We start from the raw sequence: 18,902 nt of genomic DNA, 5'->3' as shown, positions 1-18,902 counted from the left end.
GATGCTTGTCTGTTCAGGGCAGGTGGGGGCTGGGCACTGAGGCTCAGGCTTTGGAGGTCAGACCTCAGGGAGAGGACTGGGGTTGGCTGTGTGGAGACAGCCTGAGGGGGCTAGTGCACCACAACTGAGGGAGTCTGGGAAAAAGCCTAGGCCTTCCTGAGAGGCAAGAGACCATTGTTGCAGGGTGATCAAGGAGAGGGGCAATCCCACCATAGGAGCTTCTACCTACATGCACTCACAGACAGCAGGGCATCACCCATGCAAGCCGCAGCTGCTACCTAGGATCCCAGAGGCGGGCGCGATGGCTGCCGCTGCTGCTGCCGAGGGTCCTGGGAGCAAGTGCAGGTCACTGCCCACACCTTCCTGGGAGCCTGTGCTGCCCACCACTGCTGAGGGTCCCATTATCTGGGGCCAACTTCCCTGGGAGAATGCATGGCATGCCTCAGGCTGTAGCAACTTCCTGCTGGCCTCTGCCACTGCAGGCACTCCCCACACACCCCAACTGTGACTGCTGTATCCCTCCCTCTCCCCAGCCTGAGTGAGCAAGTGAGCCCTAATCAGCCTCTGCTTTCACCCCTCTTGGCTGGGCAGGAACAGATGCCTGAGGGTGGCTGACAGGCAGAGGAAGGGCCAAAACCAAAGGTGAACTCCAGGGGCTGTGTGACCAAAGAAGAGAAAGGGAAATCTCTTTGTGCAGCCACAGAAGCAGCGGATTAAACCCTTGCAATTGGCTTGGTAAAACCTGAATCTGTGAAATATCTGAAGAGAAAACAAGTGTTCCCACAATCAAGGCTGTGGACTTTGGGGGCAACTGTGGACTTTGGAGACAAGTATACACAGGAGTAAGGCCAGATCAGAGTCTGAGCTGGCCCCACAGTGCCACAGCAGGTCCAGAGACCTACCTAGAAGTATTTGAGGACCATTGTTTGGGGGTGCGCAAGGAGAGGGGATTCAGAGCACCGCCTAAATGAGCTCCTGAGATGAGCGCGAGCCGCAGCTATCAGTGCAGACACAAGAGACGGGCGTGAGACGCTAAGGCTGCTGCTGCAGCCACCAAGAAGCCTGTGTGCAAGCACAGGTCACTCTCCACACCGCCCCTCCCAGGAGCCTGTGCAGCCCGCCACTGCCAGGGTCCTGGGATCCAGGGACAACTTCCCCAGGAGAACACACAGCGTGCCTCAGGCTGTTGCAATGTCACGCTGGCCTCTGCCACCACAGGTTTGCCCCGCATTCTGTACCCCTCCCTCCCCCTGGCCTGAGTGAGCCAGAGCCCCTGAATCAGCTGCTACTTTAACCCCATCCTGTCTGAGCGAAGAACAGACACCCTCAGGCGACCTACACGCAGACGCGGGGCCAAATCCAAAGCTGAACCCCAGGAGCTGTGCGAACAAAGAAGAGAAAGGGAAATCTCTCCCAGCAGCCTCAGGAGCAGTGGATTAAATCTCCACAATCAACTTGATGTACCCTGCAACTGTGGAATACATGAATAGACAATGAATCATCCCAAAATTGAGGCGGTGGACTTTGGGAGCAACTGTAGACTTGGGGTTTGCTTTCTGCATCTAATTTGTTTCTGGTTTTATGTTTATCTTAGTTTAGTATTTAGAGCTTATTATCATTGGTAGATTTGTTTATTGATTTGGTTGCTCTCTTCCTTTTTTTATATATAATAGATATTTTTTTCCCTTTTTCTCCTTTTGTGAGTGTGTATGTGTATCCTTTGTGTGATTTTGTTTGTATAGCTTTGCTTTTACCATTTGTCCTAGGGTTCTGTCTGTCTTTTTTTATTATTATTATAGTTTTTAGGGCTTGATATCATTGGTGGATTTGTTTTTTTGGTTTGGTTGCTCTCTTCTTTCTTTCTTTTTTTTAAAATTTTTAATATTTTTTAATTTTAATAACTATTTTATTTTTTTCTTTTCTCCTTCCTTCCTTTCTCTCTTTCTTTCTTTCTTTCCTTCTTTCTGTCTCTTTCTCTCCCTCCCTCCCACCCTCCCTCTCTCTCTCTCCCTTTTCTTTCTTTCTTTCTTTTCTTTCTTTCTTTTTTCTTTTTCTTTCTTTCTTTCTCTTTCTCTCTCTCTTTCTCTCTCTCTTCCTTCCTTCCTTCCTTCCTTTCTTTCTTTCTTTTCTTTCTTTCTTTCTTTCTCTCTCTTTCTCTCTCTCTTTCTCTCTCTTCCTTCCTTCTTTCCTTTCTTTCTTTCTTTTTTTCTTTCTTTTCTTTCCTTTCTTTCTTTCTTTCTCCCTTTAATTCTGAGCCGTGTGGCTGACACGGCCTTGGCGCTCCAGCCAAGGGTCAGGCCTGTGCCTCTGAGGTGGGAGAGCCGAGTTCGGGACATTGGACCACCAGAGACCTCCCAGCTCCACGTAATATCAAACGGTGAAAGCTCTCCCGGAGATCTCCATCTCAAAGCTAAGAGCCAGCTCCATTCAACAACCAGCAAGCTACAGTGCTGGACACCCTACAACTAGCAAGGCAGGAACACAACCCCACCCATTAGCAGAGAGGCTGCCTAAAATCATAGTAAGCTCACAGACACCCCAAAACACCACCGGACATGGTCCTGCCCACCAGAAAGACAAGATCCAGCCTCATCCACAAGAACACAGGCACCAGTCCCCCCCACCAGGAAGCCTGCACAACCCACTGAACCAACCTTAGCCACTGCGGGCAGGCACCAAAAACAACAGGAACTACGAACCAGCAGCCTGCAAAAAGGAGACCCCAAACAGTAAGTTAAGCAAAATGAGAAGACAGAGATATACACAGCAGATGAAGGAGCAAGGTAAAAACCCACCAGACCAAACAAATGATGAGGAAATAGGCAGTCTACCTGAAAAAGAATTCAGAGTAATGATAGTAAAGATGATCCAAAATCTTGGAAATAGAATGGAGAAAATACAAGAAACGTTTAACAAGGACCTAGAAGAATTAAAGCGCAAAGAAACAATGATGAACCACACAATAAATGAAATAAAAAATTCTCTAGAAGGAATCAATAGCAGAATAACTGAGGCAGAAGAACGGATAAGTGACCTGGAAGATAAAATAGTGGAAATAACTACCATAGAGCAGAATAAAGAAACAAGAATGAAAAGAATTGAGCTCCCAGCCCCGCCCACCCCGGTGGGTGAGCAGACAAGCCTCGCGGGCTGATGTTGAACTATCCTTGCATCTCTGGAATAAACCCCACTTGATCATGACTTCTTTAGAACTACAAGCTCCTGAACTGCTTTTGTCCACTGATCTTCTTTCTAAGTTGCAAGAGAAGACAGCTTTACCAAATCTTTTATTTCAAAACATTGAACTTCTGTTTTCCACCTTCCAAGGGTTTCCAGAAAGGAAGCAAAACCACAGACTTGTCAACTGTCAGAGAGTTTAGATACTTCAAGTTCTGAAAGTGAAGCAGAGAGTGAACCAGAACAAGTTTCTGGTTACAACAGGCTACTTGCCACATTAAAGGATGTTTCCAAGAAAGATGAGGAGGAGGAAGAGGAAGAAGACAGCATTATAGATGAGACAGAAATGAATCTTGAAGATGGTGATAGTGACATCAGCGTGGAGGAAGAGACGGCAGTAGCGTCTACTGACATGCAGAAGAATGCGGCCTTACCTGCTGACCCTAAGGGAAAAGATGGGCACGGGCCACCTGGCACATCAGAGGAATCCCCAGAGGAGTTTACAGATGCAAAACATGAGTCACTCTTCAGCCTAGAAACCAACTTTCTCGAAGAGGAAAGAGAAGGCAACTGTTCTCTGAAAGCATTACAAGATCCATTTGCACAACATGTAAACAAAGAACTGAAAGAAAAAGAAATCCAGGCTGTTGCCACAAATCCCAAAACTACCCACCAGCTAAAATGGCCCATCCTGGGCCAGCTTGTCTTTTCATCCAGGTTTCAACAGTTGGAAACCGGAAACCTTTAAACCCCCAAAGGACATTGACTTAAAGTCACTTCATCTCCAGAAGCCTCTGGAATCCACCTGGATCAAGACCAACAGCCAGTTCCTCTCTGGTCCCCCAAATTCAAGTAGCCCCTTCACACCCCTCCAGAAAGAGCTCTTCTTAATTATGAATTCTTACCGGGACCTGTTCTACCCAGAAAGGACTGCCCTGAAGAATGGGGAAGAAATCCGCCACATGTACTGCCTGCATGTGATAAATCACGTCCTCAAAGCCAATGCCCAGGTGCTTGCCAACAATAGCAGATGCTGAAGCCAGAAACTTGGGGTGGGTAATGATGATGACTTCAGGGACCAAGGGCTAACGAGGCCCAAGGTGCTGATAGTGGTGCCATTCCGGGAAGCTGCTTTGCGGGTGGTACAGCTCTTCATCAGTCTTCTTGAGGGCAACAGCAAGAAGAAAATAAATGTAAGCAACAAAAAGAGGTTTAATGGACAGTATGGCTCAGATCCTGAGGAGAGACCACCCAACCTGAAGAGGCCTGAGGATTATGAAGCTGTATTTGTCGGCAACATTGATGACCATTTCAGGACTGGAGTGGCAATACTGCAGAGAAGCATCCGACTTTATGCCCCCTTCTATTCGTCAGACATCCTCATTGCCTCCCCTCTGGGCTTGAGGACCATCATTGGTGGAAAAGGAGAGAAGAAGAGAGATTTTGACTTTCTGTCTTCTACTGAGCTGCTCATCATTGATCAAGCTGACATTTACCTGATGCAGAACTGGAAGCATGTCTTGCATTTGATGAACCACATGAACCTACTGCCCTTGGACTCACATGGGGTGGACTTTTCTCGAGTGCGCATGTGGAGCCTCAATAATTGGTCCAAGTACTATCGTCAGATGCTGCTGTCTGGGGCCTTGCAGGATACCCAGATCAACTCTGTGTTCATCAAGTACTGCGTCAATGTGCAAGGCCAGGTGGCTGTGAGGAACGTCCCAATGACAGGCTGCATCAGTCATGTCCTGGTGCAGCTCCCACATGTCTTCCAGAGGATAGAAGCTGAAAACCTAGCTTCAGTGATTGACGCCAGGTTTAACTTTTTCGTCAACAAGATTTTGCCTCAGTATCGTGATGCAGTCATGTCTCACACGCTTATCTATGTACCCTCCTACTTCAACTTTGTGCGTCTCCGAAATTACTTCAAGAAGGAAGAACTGAACTTCACTCATATCTGCAAGTACGCCCAGAAGTCTGGTATCTCCAGGGCCAGACACTTCTTCCTTCAAGGAGAGAAGCAGTTCCTGCTCCTCACAGAGCACTTCCATTTCTACAAAAGATACACAATAAAAGCCATCAGGAACCTGATTTTCTATGAACTGCCAACATATCCCCACTTCTACAGTGAAGTCTGTAACATGCTACAAGCCACCACCAGAGGAGAGGAAGCTGCCTGGACCTGCACTGTCCTCTACTCCAAGTACGATGCCCAGAGGTTGGCTGCTGTGGTCGGGGTGGAGCGGGCTGCACAGATGCTGCAGTCCAAGAAGAACGTCCACCTCTTCATTACTGGAGAGAGATGAGAATTGGTTGGACAGGAAATGGTGTTTGGTGTGATATGTCATGCTTGGTTCTGTGTCACTTGGACCTAATTCTGATCACTTACACAAAGAAGGGCTGCAACAAGGAAGGAGCACCAGGCAGGTGCTTATCAGATACTTCTTTCTTTTCAGATCATATATACCTGAAAAGTTCAGTGTAAACCAGATTTTGGTAAAACCCATCTTTCAGAGGTCAGGGGAGAGCTCATGGGACTCTGAGAAGTTGATAGAAGGAATCGTCTACTTGTGAATTCTTTTGTATGCCATAAATTCTTTTGTTGTGACTTCACCTCTAATTTATTACACTTGGTAAATTCTTAAAAAAAAAAAAAGAATGAAAAGAATTGACTCAATCTACACTACCAACTCTGCAGGTGTAGTGTGAAAGCAGCATAGACAATATGTAAACAAATGAGTGTGGCTGTGTCTCAATAAAACTTTATTTATAAAAACTGATGGTGGGCCAGATTTGGCCTATGGGTTCTAGTTTGCTGATCCCTGATATAAAGAACTCTTAAAAATTGAGAAACATGGGCCTAAAAACCTCATTTTAAAAATGTGGGAACAACCTAAATGTCCATTGACAGATGAATGGATAAAGAAGATGTGGTACATATATACAATGGAATACTACTCAGCCATCAAAAAGAATGAGATAATGCCATTTTCAGCAACAGGGATGCAACTAGAGATTATCATACTAAGTGCAGTAAGTCAGAAGGAGAAAGACAAACACCATATGATATCACTTATATATGAAATCTAAAACATGACATGAATGCATCTATGAAACAGAAACAGGCTCACAGACATAGAAAACAGACTTGTGGTTTCCAAGGGGGATGGAGGGTGGGGGAGGGATGGAGTGGGACGTTGGGGTTAGCATATGCAAGCTATTATATATGGAATGGATAAACAATGGAAAAAAATATTTAAAAAAGAATGTATGTATATGTATAACTGAATCACTGCTGTACAGTAGAAATTAACACAACATTGTAAATCAACTATACTTTAATAAAAAATAAATTAAAAAAATGGGAAGACATGAACAGGCAATTCACAAAAAGAAAAGAGATGTACGATGGCCACCAAATATATTTTTAAAGTTCAAACTTACTTATAATTAGGAAAATGCACATTAAAATAACACCGAGATGCCATTTCTCATCTATCAGACTGGTAAAAATTAAAAGTGTGACAGTATATTATGTTGGTGAGGCTGTGGGGAAAAAAGCACTCTAGTGTATTTCTGTTGGGAACACAAACTGGTTCGATCCTTCTGGCGAGGAATTGGGTAATATCTAACTAAACTACATTTGTTCTTACTTCTTGAGTCAGCAATCCTACATCTAGAAATCCACCTTCAAGATCTCCAACAAAAGGAAGATTATGAATGGATATGGAATGATTTCATACTGTTAAATGAAAAAAGTGAAGCTTTAAAGAGTATCTAGAAAGACGGGGATATAAGAAGACATACATGTACTTGCAAAAGAAATACAGGAGGATACACTTGAAACTAAAGAGCTCACTTACCTACAGGGGATGGGTGGGAAAGGGATAAGATAGTAGGGACAAGGAGATAAGTGACGTTTCTCTGAATATACCTTTTTGTGTAGCTTTGACTCATGGAACCATACTCTTTCACATACTCCAAAAAATTAAAAATTAAAATTAACTACAATGTGGGGTGAACCCTAAATGACATATAAGCTAACAAATGAACATACCTATATTAAAAATGAATAGTATAACGGCACTGAAGAGGATGGGAAAGGAAAGAAATTAGCCTAAGTATTTCAGTTATCAGTAGAGGGCATAGAAAGACACTGGAGGAGGAAGAGACTTCTCTTCCTAGTTCTGGTGTGCTGCTCTCACCAAGTTCCTGCAGCACGCATGGCTTCTGCAGTGCATCCCTAGGTGGACAGCAGCACCCAGCGTCCATAAGCATGTGGCACATCCCATAAACGTCTTCCCCCGTCATCCCAGAGGGCAGACCTCCATCAAGCCCTGCCAACCAGCTCAGCAAACTTCTCTGCCATCCAATGGGTCATGGTCGTGCCCTTTCCAATTAGATCAAATTCTAAGCCGGGGTGGAGAGATGGGGAGTGGCCTCTTTCTCAGGTGCTTTATCTCAGCACTAGGGATAAAGGCTACTCCCTATATTTGCTATTCTTTGGAGTGCTCTTTACCTCTTTGTAGCCAATCTCCCATTACTCCAATTCCCTGTTATAATTACTTACATTAAACATGCTCTCTTCAAACTCCGGTGTGATTTCTGTCTCTTGATTGGGCTCTAAGAATATATTCGGTAACACTGGAGTGTTCTGACTAGTCAGTGAGCACATTTAGTGCCCAGATCCTGTTTCTCAATACCATTCTCCAATAAAAGGAGTTAGGGCTTCTTGGAGAAGTGGTTGAGTCCAGGGCTGGAGCAGGGAAACTACAAGATGAACCTGAAACATCTTGTGTTGCCAAAAAGTAAGAACGTACTCAAAAAAGGCAGGGCATGTCAAAAAGATACAGAAGCCAACCCAGAGGAGCTCCTAATGGCCAAATCTAGAAATCTGAGCAACAAAAATAAACAATAGTATTGGATTATAACCCATGAAATAAAAATGAATATCCATAAGTCCATACTGATATAAATACATGATTGAATAAATTAATAAATGGGAGAGATGAGACAAATAATTTGGAGAATTTCAAATAATGTGTGTAGATATTTCCCCTTCCAGGAGGTAGTGGTTAACATCCTCTCCCCATCCCTGGGTGTGCTTAGCAACTTGCTTCCTAAGAGTATAGAAAGGAGGTGGGGAGTAACTTTATAGTGGAGAAAGCTGGCAAACATCTGCCAAGGGAGTGATCAAGGTTAACATTATTGGGGATAAGTCAGGTTGATAGCATATACCCCTGATATGAAGTGATGAGAATGGCACTTCACTTCTGTGGTATTCTTCCCAAAATCTCAAACCCTAGTCTGGTAATGAGAAAAATGTCAGATAAAACCAACTGAAGAATGTTCTATCAATCACTTGACCAGTACTCCGAAAAACTGTCAAGGTCATGACAAACAAGGAAAGTTTGAGAAACTCACAGTCTAGGGGAAGCCAAAGAGACATGATGAATAAATGTAATGTGGTGTCCTGGATGAGATCCTGCAACAGAAAAAAAAAAACATTAGTTTAAAACCAAAGAAATGCGAATAAAGTGTGTAGTTTAGTTAACAGTAATGTACCAATGTTGGTTCCTTAGTTGTGACAAACATACCATAGCAATGTAGGATGTTAACGATAGGGAAAACTGTCATTGAGACTTTTCTATAAATCGAAAGCTATTGTAGACTTTTAAAAGTTTATTTAAACAATAAAAAAAAGGACACAGGAGCCAACCTGAAGGAGCTCCCAATGGCCACAGCTGGGACAATGTGAGCAACACAATAAATAATGCTAGTTCAGTAGCTCCCCCGTTATCCATGGGGGATATGTTCCAAGATCCCCAATGGATGCCTGAAACCACATATTGTACTGAACCTTATACATACTATTTTTCCCTATACACATACATACCTATGATAAAGTTTAATTTATAAATTAGGCACAGTAGAGAATAGCCAAACTGCCAGCATCACTACTCCTGCACTTTGAGGCCATTATTAAGTAAAATAATGGTTACTTGAACACAATCACTGCTATATTGCAACAAACGGGTGGGATACACTGGATGAAGGGAAGATTCACAGGCCCAGGCAGGACGAAGCGGGATGGCGGGAGATTTCATCACACTACTCAGAATGGCACACAATTTTAAACCTTATAAATTGGTGGTTTCTGGAATTTTCCATTTAATATTTTTGGACCACATTTGACCATGGGTAATTGAATCTGTGGAAAACTAAACTGCGGATAAGGAGGGGCTACTGTATTGGAGGATAACCCAGAGAATAAAATAAATATCCATGAGCCCATACTGATATAAATTAAAAAGTGAATAAAAAAACAATAAATAAGTGAGCGGGGAAGGACAGCTCTTTCTTAGAGAATAATCCCAATTAATAAGTGTAGAAGGAATGAAGGAAATACAAAACCACTATTGGGCAAACACCACGGTAATAATTGTTGTAGGCAAGATCCACTGATAAATGCTAAAATTAGTGGGCAAAAGATTGAATAGAAACAGAATATTTGCATAGTCTCAAAGTATCTTCCCCAAGGTATTTATTAAGTACAATGCGAAAAATAGAAACTTTACAATGGAGAAACCAGCAGATATTACCCTAACCAGATGATCAAGGTTAACATCGACATCACGTACCTCCTCAAGAAGTGCACTGAGGACATTTCTGTGGCATTCTTGCTAAAATGCAAAACCTCAATCTAATCATGAGAAAATAACAGACAAACCTAAGTTGAGAGACATTCTACAAAATACCTGAACTGTACTTTTCAAAAGTGTCAAGGTCATTAAAGACAAGGATAGACAGAGGAACAGTCAAAGGTTGGAGAAGATCTTGAAACAAAAAGAACACTAGTGGGAAAAATGGTGAAATTTGAATTAGGTCTATAGCTTAATTAACAGTATTGTGCTGGGGGGAAAGCAGCTCTGGTGGGGATCAACTGAGCATGTGCACAGAGCCAGTGAGGACTGAAGGGCCTGTGCGGGGCATCAGGGGGTAGTGTCTCCCTGACTGGGGCCGGTGGTCACCCCGACCCAGACCTCGCTCGCAGACACCCTGCAGGGAGCTGCCTCCCCCTCCTCTAGGCTGTGGGGCTGACCCTCCCATCCCACCTCTCCTCCATCGGCTGCATCACATTTTCCACTGAAACAGGAAGGGCTCAGGATGTGGGACACCAGCCACATGGTGCTCATGCAGCAGGAAGATGGTGACCTGTCTCAGGGACACCAAGTCTGGAATTTGCCTCTGCCCTGAGGCCCTGGTGATCAATATCAGGTACCTCATTTAATTTTCAGTGCAACCTTGTCAGCTACCTGACAATGATTATCATTAGGACCATTTGACAGTAGAAGCAGCTGAAGCACAGTGAGTTGAAGTCGGTTGCCCAAGGTCACACTGCTAGCAAGTAGAAGGACCAGGAAATACTTAAGCCAAGTTCAGCTGACTCCAAAGTGCCCATACTCAGTCACTCTGCGATTCATTTTTTTTTTTGGGCCGTGCCACGCAGCATGTGGGATCTTCCCCAACCAGGGATCAAACCCATGCCCCCTACACTGGGAGCGCGGAGTCTTAACCACTGGACCACCAGGGAAGTCCCTGTCACTCTGCGATTCTGAACCCCAAGCAGGGTTGGCTCCCAATAAACAGTATTCCTATTTTCCATTGTCTTCAAAGTGCTCAGGCTGAGGGGAGACAACATCTTGTGTGCATAAACTGAGCTTCTGCATGTTTCAGTGCACATCCAGGGCAACCTACCTGGTCCTCCCTCTTCTGACAGAGATGAAAACTCAAACTCACCCTCCCCACCCACTTCTTAGACACTGAAAACCAGGGGTGCACCAGGTCCTCCAGTGATTGACGAACTCAGGAAAGTTGATCTCTGGTCACGTGAGGTCCCAAATCCCTGGGACCATGCCCCTGATTCCTCTGGTTGCCAATCATTTACTGACCAGCAGAAGCCACCTATGGTTGGACTACAGGGACTGCCAGAGGAAACTTCAAAGTCCCCCAGTCACTGGCATGGCCCATTCTCCTCATATCATTAATCCATAATGACCACAGGAACCTTGAATAATGCCCAACATGGGCACACCAGTGCCACACCCCTAGCAGGCTTCCAGTCATCCGTCTTCCCAGACTGCCAGTTACTGACCCACATAGTTTCCAAAACTGACTTATGGAGCAGCCAAACACTGACCATTCCTGAAGGATGTTATGGCTTTCATTCCAGAAGTCCCTCACAAAGCCACTGACCCTCCAGTCCCTAATTGCCTGGCTCTACATCCCCATAAACTTAGTGGCCTAAAAAAACACACATTTATTATCTCATAGTTTATATGAGTCTGGAATCTGGGCACAGCTTAGCTTGGTCCTCTGTTTTAGGGTCTCTCATGAGGCTGCATTCAAGGTCTCAGCTAGGCTTGGAGCCTCATCTGATGGCTCAACTGGGGAAGGATCCGCTTCCAAGTTCACTTATATGGTTGTTTACAGGATTCAGTTCATTTGGGCTGTTGGGACTGAGAGCATCAGTTTCGTACTGACTGTTGGTGAAAGGCCACCCTCAGTTCCCTGCTATACAGGCCTCCACAACATGGCAAGTTGGTTCACTAAATCCAACAAGGGAGACAGCCTGTTAGCAAGACAGAAGCTACAATCTCTTGTAATCTAATCATGAAGGTGGCATCTCCTCAGTGTTAAAGGTATGCTACTGATTAGAAGCAAGTTACTCAAATGGAGGGAATTACACAAGGCCATGAATACCAGGACGCAAGGATCATTGGGAGCCATTTTAGAAGCTACTTCCCATAGACCATGGAGAAATAAACAGCTTCAGACATTAAATAATATGAACACTATTCTACCAATTTACTCTATTTGAGGAAAACACTGAAGGAAGTATTCTAAATAAATGAATACTAAATCAGAAGATAGATCTCAAAATAACAGAGCAAGACAATGGTTAGCAATGACTGTTGTGGTAAAATACACACCCTCAAGTACACATTCATATAGCTATAGTTACATTATGATAAATAAAGTGACTGGGGACTTTGAATAAAAATGTTAAGTAAGTTTTCTTGAAGCAGAATTGACTTAACCTAAGAAAAATACAGTCTTCATAAAAGCAGTTTAAATGTTTCTAGAAAAATCCGGAAATAATACTGTTCACCTTGCTGAGGCAAATATGGAGCATAGAGTATCTTTCTCTACCAAGAAAGGTTAATTATATTCTGATCAAATAATAGAAAAAACATAAATCATGCCTGTTAGAAAGGACCAAATATATAACTGGACAATTAGTAAACATAAAAATTACCAAACTAATGAGGTATGGGGCGGGGGACAAAACTGAACAGAAATGTCATAAAGGTGTTAGGAAGAAGAAAAGAATGAAAGTTATATTTAGGAAGTAGTAAAATTGATAATAAGGATAATATAATACAAAAAAATAAGGTTATCATCATTACACAAATTTAAATGGACTGAATCTCAAGACACAAATGTGGAATTAGAGCAAAAAATACTCTTATATGCAGTTAAAAGAAGTATATCTTAAACAAAGAGAAAAATGCAAAATAAAGGTTTAGGCAAAGATACACCAGATTAGTGGCAGCCAAATAAAAGCAGCAGTGACGATGTACTTACCAAAGTAAATTCAAGGTCAAAAGGACTCAACAAGCAAAACAAAACACATAGTGGCATTGTGAAAAATGGCCAAAGATATATACTTTAGGATCCCCCCACCCACCTGCCAAAAACAGAACTACAAGGAGAAATTTGTTTTAAAATATTATAACATTTATTCTATCTTTTGATAATATAACAGATGGAGTAGACAAAAAGACAAAAAATCAGGGTAAAGAAATGTTAATCCTCAAACTAGATTGAAAAGTCCTAATGAGTAATCTGTACCTAACCAAGAATATAGTTTCTTCTCTTATATCCATGAAAGTTTTACAAAATTCAGTTGAGTAATCTGGCCCACAGAGAAAATCTTGAGTAATGTTTACAAGTTCAGATTCAACAGGCTACATTCTCTGATCACAGTAAAATCATAATTACAAAAAAAGAAAGAAAAGATAACCAAACTACTTTAACCAGTTAGAAACTAAGAAACGTTCCTCAATAGCTAGGATCAAAGTGAGAATTCAGTTCTGAAGTTGCACCTTTCATACCAGAGTTTATGAGACACAGCTACATTTAGAAAAAAGTGTATAGTCTCAAATCCTTTACTATTAAAAAAGACTGGGAAACCAAAAAATAATCGTTAGGAATTTGACTCAAGAAGGTAGAAGAAGAACAAAATGAAGCAAACACATAGAAAAATGAAACACAAAACAAAAAAATCAAGGTGGCAGTTAATAAAAGCTTAAATACATAAATATAAATTTAGGGAGTATAAATAAAACAAAAAGGTAAACCTTTCTAATAATTGACTACATGGCTTAGCTCCTAGAAAATCTGATGAAGTTTAAAAGAAAAAAAAATACAATACTAGTAATAAAAAAAGGAGATATTGCACCAGATACGTAGTGCATTAGAGAACTAATATACTAGTTATCGTGGAATATGAGGCATAAGTCTAGAGCAACATACTTAAACATTTAGGTGAAATATGTGAGTCCGCGGGGAAAAATGTAACAGTGAAAATCAGTGAAAATATCCCTAAGGGGCCCATGAATATAAAAAGAATAGGAAGAGTAGTTCAAGTCCATCATTTGAGACATACCAGTACCCACAGGCAGCACTGCTTGACACACCTCTACTGGCACAGGAGGCCTGGCTGGGGCTGGCAAAGGCAGATGTGGCAGAGGTCCCAGTCCTCTTCCGGCAACCCTATAGGCTTGAAATGGGCAGAGCCAGCTGGAAAGGGCAGACCCAGAGCAGGGTAGTGGGAGGAGGAGGACAGGACAGGATGGGCAGGTTTGTGGGGGAGACAGATAGACCAGGACTGGACTGGCAGGGGCCAAGGCTGACAGAAAAGGCTGGGGCCTCGTGGTATGGTAAAGGGTGGAACAAGGTGGGTGGGGGCAGGGACATAATTGCTATGACACCCTGAACTCTCCTCAGTGTCCCAAAGTGGAATCACCAAGGAGGACTATCCCACACTCACCTACTCCCTCCATTGCAACATTTTCCCAGCACTTCTGGCCTGTGGAATATTAACAATTATACAGAGTTGGTCAAGGTACACTAATCAGGTGCCAACTACATATTTGATGGACTGGGATGGGGGACTTAGGAGAACAAGGGTCACTGGCATTCCCTTCATAAGATCACATCTCCGTTGACAGAGGAGGATGCACCGAGCACAGTGGGCATCACAGGCACCCCCAAATGTGCACTGCAGCCCACCCCCCAAGTAAAGCTGCACTGTCACCCACCACCACTGGAGGTTCGGAATTGGGTTTGTGGCCAGAGAGAACGGCTTTGGGGCCACCAGAGAATATTAAAATCTCTTGTTCTAAAGTTTTTAAACAAAACTCTGGATGGTGGGAGATGAGGGCAGGGCAGATCTCCTGGCCCCGCCCAGATTCAGGAAAGAAAGAGACGGGGGATACAGGAACGGACAGAAAGAGGGGGATTTTGAGGACCACCCCACCTCAAGGAGGCGTAGACCGAGACAGGAGACTAAATGGGGAACAGAGAAGCACAGAGAAACTCTGAGATGCCCTGAGAAAGATGTTAGAGGAACAGGTGTGTGAGGAATTCGTAGAGTGTCTCCCTTGCACAGGGTGTTGAGTACAGGACCTCAGCTGAGCAGAGCTCAGCTGTCTACTCTGGAGCGTAGGTCAGTGGTGTGCGGGTCATGCTGGATTGTCTGATGAAGCATCAGGGCCAGCAGCCCTGCCCGATTCTTCATGGCTGTGCGCACCTTGTGCTCCTGCTCAACCAGCTCTTCCAGCTTGAGCAACTGTGGGGGGCAAGCGTGAGAAGGGGCTTCTAGGATTCCATCCTGCCCCTCAGCCCCACTCAGCCTTGTAACGTACCATGCGCACGCGCTCTAGGTCCACCTCGGCACGTCTCAGCTTCTCCCAGCAGTAGTGGTGATTGCACAAGCGTTTGGGGAGGCAACAGAAATTACCAGTGGGCTCAAAGACGTTTTTCACTAGTGGGCAACCGCACACTTCATCATCCGGTACCTGTAGGGAAGAATGAAAGATGATGAGGTACGTGAAGGGTGGCAAATGGAGGGTGATCTGGCAGGCAGGATGCAAGGAAGATGGGAATAGAGGGCAGGCAGGCAGGAAGCAGAGGAATGGGGAGTGGTGACCTAGTGGGGGGAAGAGAGGAATTCAGTGATTAGGTAAAGAAGAGGGGGCCAAAGGGGGATGATCAATCATGGAGAATGGAGAAAGAAGTTAAGCAGGGATGTAGGAATGGAGGTGATCAGGCAGGAAGGACGGAAGAACAGAAGGAGATCAAACAGGAAGGAGAGGAAGGATGGAGGGGAGGTCTGACAGGGAGAAGTAGATGAATGAGGGTTGGTAAAGCATGGGGGAGGTGAGGAATAAGGCTGGGAGGGTGAAAGGGATGGGGGCTGATCAAACAGGGAAGAAGAAGGGATTTAGGAGATGACAAGCAGTGAGAAGGCGATTGGGGAAGTGAGGCAGGGAGAATAAGAATAGAAGGAAGTCAGCAAGTAAGAAGAGGGGAATTGAGGGTAACCATGCAGGGAGGGAGGGGGGGATTGTGGGGTTGTCAGGCAGGGGCTGGGAAAAGAAGGGAGATGACCAAGCAAGGATAAGGGAAGGATGGGGAATGGTTATGCAGTGAGGAGCAGAGGAACGGAGGCTGGTCAGGCAGAGGGAGAGAGAAATGTTGGGGTGCGGGGTCAGGCAAGGAGATTATGAACAAATAAACAGGCAGAGAGAAAAGTAAAACTAGAAAGTGATTGGGCAGTGAGGAGGGGGGTGTAGGGGAGGTCAGGAAAGGAGGAGGGGATACATAGGGATTGGTCAGGAGGTATGAAGGCAGTCAGGCAGAAGGAAGAAGGAATAGGAGGCAATCAAGCACTGGAGGACGAGAGGAAGGCGGTCAGGTAGGGAGAAGGGGAGGAATGGAGGGAGATGAGGTAGAGAAAGAAAAGTCTCACCTTGGAGTCCTTTGAGTGCTCAGGGCATAACACCTGGAGTCTCTTACAGTACCTCTTACTCCGTGGGTCGTAAACATCACAGAAGAGCCTTGTGGCTCTGGGGAGAGGTGAGAGTGAGGTGCTAAGGGTCAGGAGGAGGGTGGTCCCACCCTGAACCCTGCCCACACTTTGTCCCCAAACCCACCTATACCCTGCCGCTAATCTGCCCACCTCTGTCTCTGAGCCTACCCACATCCTGCCCTTGATCTTGTCCACCCTGCTCCTGACCTTGTCCACATCATGCCTTTGACCCTGAGTAGCACTCTCACACTCACCCCTCAATGCGAGTGGGGTACATGGACATGAAGGACGATTTGCGCTCATACTGGGGAAAAAAAGAGTACGAATGGGAGGAACTATAGACACACACTGCGTACCCTCCCATGAAAAAGCCCCAAACAACACATTTGTTCCCTGTGGACCCTACGCTCCTGTCTGCTCAGCCAAAGTCTCCCCCTCACCAGTGGCTGATGCCCAAATCTTGGCCCCTTTACTGGGGATGGAAGAAAAGCACAAATGGGTAGAGCCATGGATGTGTGTTGTATTCTCTTCTACAACAAATACCCGGGCACCAAACCTGCCCCCCTCCTCATGGACCCCACCCAGCCAAAATCACCCTTGCCCCAACTTCCCCCAGCCAATGCTCCAACCTTGGCGAAGCAGTGCTCCATGTGGTGCAGGGCAACCTGCGTATTGATGGGTTGCCCGCAGGAGACACAGAAGATCTGCAGGTTGACGCTGTTCCTGCCATGTTTGTCGCTCTGCATAGGACAGTAGAAGGGCCAGTAAAGCAGTGCAGAGTGGGGACGGCAGGGCAAGATATCAGGCACCTTTCCGCTCCACCCCACCCATGCCCACTCACCTCTTCATCTTTGCACACAGCCTGCTGCTTGCCACGCTGAATGATGGCCTCAAGTTCATGGAAATGGCACTCTATGTCCTTCAGGCGGGTGTGGGTGTCCTGCTGTTCACGGTGGATGCGCTCGAGCATTTTCTTGCCATGCTCCTCAGCAATGCAAGGGCTCTTCTGCCACTGCTGGATGCGCTTGGGCAGGATCGCATAGATGCGGCTGGAAGGGGAGACAGGAAGAATGGAATGCGTATGCGGGGGCATCAAAATAAGAAGAAATGGATGAGTGACCAAATGGTGGATGTTTAGAATAATGAATGGTAGATGAGTGAATGTTGGTGAATGCGTGCTTGGATGGTGGATGGTTGGGTGGATGGCTAGACAGCTGGGTGGGTAAGTGACTGTTGAGGGTGAATGAGTGGGTTGGTGGATGGAATGTGGATGGGTGGTTCAGCGGGTCAGTGGATGTAAGGGTGGATGGATAGGTGGGTGAGTGGACGATTGGTGGAGGATACATAGGTAGCGGGGTAGATGGACTTACAGCTGGTATAGATCATGCCCTACTTTATTCCCTGTTGCTTAACCTCCAGGTGCACTCACTCAGCTGCCAGCTTCATGCCACAGTCGTCTGAGCAGTACTTGGAGCCTGGCCGGGTGGGGTGCACACAGTCAGGTCCCAGGCACTGCCGCAGTGAGGCTGGGTGCTTGGCATCTGACTGCTCTGGGTCTTCTGACTTTTCCATGAGCTCCTGCTGCTGCTCCTTCTGTGAGACAAGAGTGGTCAAAGCAGGGGCAGGGGAATCAGTGTCAGCCCCCTAACCCTGTACTACTACCCTGCATTCTGCCCCCAACCTCTTCCTCCATGCCCCTCATTCCACCACTTCTGTCACCTTCCACTCCACTTTTTTCTTCAAATTCTTCCTTTTCTTCGTATCCATTGCCTGCTTCTGCAGTGCAGAATCTAGGAATGGGAAGTCCTCAGTGTCATTCATCCAGGGCTGTAGGCTAGAAAAATGCTGACAGGTCTCCCCAATTTGTTTCTTAAATGATCTCTGGACACTCCGTGCCTCCTCTCTCTTCATTGCTGAGCCTCCCTGCCTTCAATGTCCTTATCCTTCCACACAGGGGCCCTGCCATACACTCATCAGGCTTTGTCAAGAATCTCGTATATAAAAGTCCTGGTATAAGTTTCAGTACTGAGGCAGGTCCTTTTCAGACAACAGCTGGTGTATGGCCTCCTTTACTGCCGATGGCATTGCCCCCACCTGGTGCTCCTGGGACAGCTCAGACTTCTATAGCTGAGGCAGGTGTGATCGAGTGAGCAGTTGTCAGGGGGACTATGGCAAAGTCTCTGAGAGTATCACAGTTAAGAACTGAGGGGCAGACCCTCGCACCAGCTCCATTCCCCCAACCATCCTGTGTCCTAGATTCACCAGAGACCAGGGATTATAAGTAGCGTTCCTGTGCTGATGGAAGGAGGGCTCTGGGTCAGCACTAAGTGGGTGGGGATGGGCTCACCCTGCCCCAACACTCCTGGCCTCACCCTCTGGCCACTGTGGCTGGGGCCCACAGCACCTGCCTGGATACACTAGGTCTTGCCTGCCTGGGAACGACTGGCACCACCTGGCCCTGCTTGCCCACCTTATCCAGACACACTTGGCTAGTCCATCTGGCTGCATCTTGCCCAGTCGAATTCATGAGGCCCTGCATATCCACCCAGAAAAGCTAGACTCC

The 18,902-nt window shown here is 45.6% G+C and overlaps 2 protein-coding genes across 2 annotated transcripts; one reads left to right on the top strand and one right to left on the bottom strand.

The window, feature by feature from the left end:
* Positions 1–301: 301 nt before the first annotated feature.
* On the top strand, positions 302–5,817 carry LOC103087989 (digestive organ expansion factor homolog). The gene is given in 3 exon segments (XM_082930896.1): positions 302–345; positions 3,328–3,907; positions 3,909–5,817. Coding segments are annotated over 3 exon segments (2,202 nt in total). The 3' UTR covers positions 5,487–5,817.
* Positions 5,818–14,950: 9,133 nt separating this feature from the next.
* Positions 14,951–18,250, bottom strand: LOC103087716 (CXXC-type zinc finger protein 1-like). Its single transcript, XM_007450932.1, has 8 exons — positions 18,059–18,250; positions 17,769–17,932; positions 17,181–17,388; positions 16,969–17,079; positions 16,594–16,643; positions 16,280–16,376; positions 15,174–15,326; positions 14,951–15,097 (listed from the first exon to the last, which is right to left on the bottom strand). The coding sequence occupies exons 1-8, from the start codon at positions 18,248–18,250 to the stop codon at positions 14,951–14,953; spliced, it is 1,122 nt and encodes a 373-aa protein (XP_007450994.1).
* Between the last annotated feature and the right edge of the window lie 652 nt (positions 18,251–18,902).

The sequence above is a fragment of the Lipotes vexillifer genome, unplaced genomic scaffold, assembly GCF_000442215.2.
Source record: "Lipotes vexillifer unplaced genomic scaffold, Lipotes_vexillifer_v1.1 scaffold129, whole genome shotgun sequence".
Lineage (NCBI taxonomy): Eukaryota > Metazoa > Chordata > Mammalia > Artiodactyla > Lipotidae > Lipotes > Lipotes vexillifer.
This window is presented reverse-complemented; position numbering and strand designations above follow the sequence as displayed.

What these genes read in the sequence shown, in the direction of transcription:
- LOC103087716 (XM_007450932.1), bottom strand. Translation starts at nt 18,250, where the DNA reads ATGAAGAGAGAGGAGGCACGGAGTGTCCAGAGATCATTTAAGAAACAA. An exon ending in GGCATGAAGCTGGCAGCTGA is followed by an intron (nt 17,389 to 17,768) that starts GTGAGTGCACCT and finishes CTCCCCTTCCAG; the next exon opens with CCGCATCTATGCGATCCTGC. An exon ending in TACCCCACTCGCATTGAGGG is followed by an intron (nt 16,377 to 16,593) that starts GTGAGTGTGAGA and finishes ACCTCTCCCCAG; the next exon opens with AGCCACAAGGCTCTTCTGTG.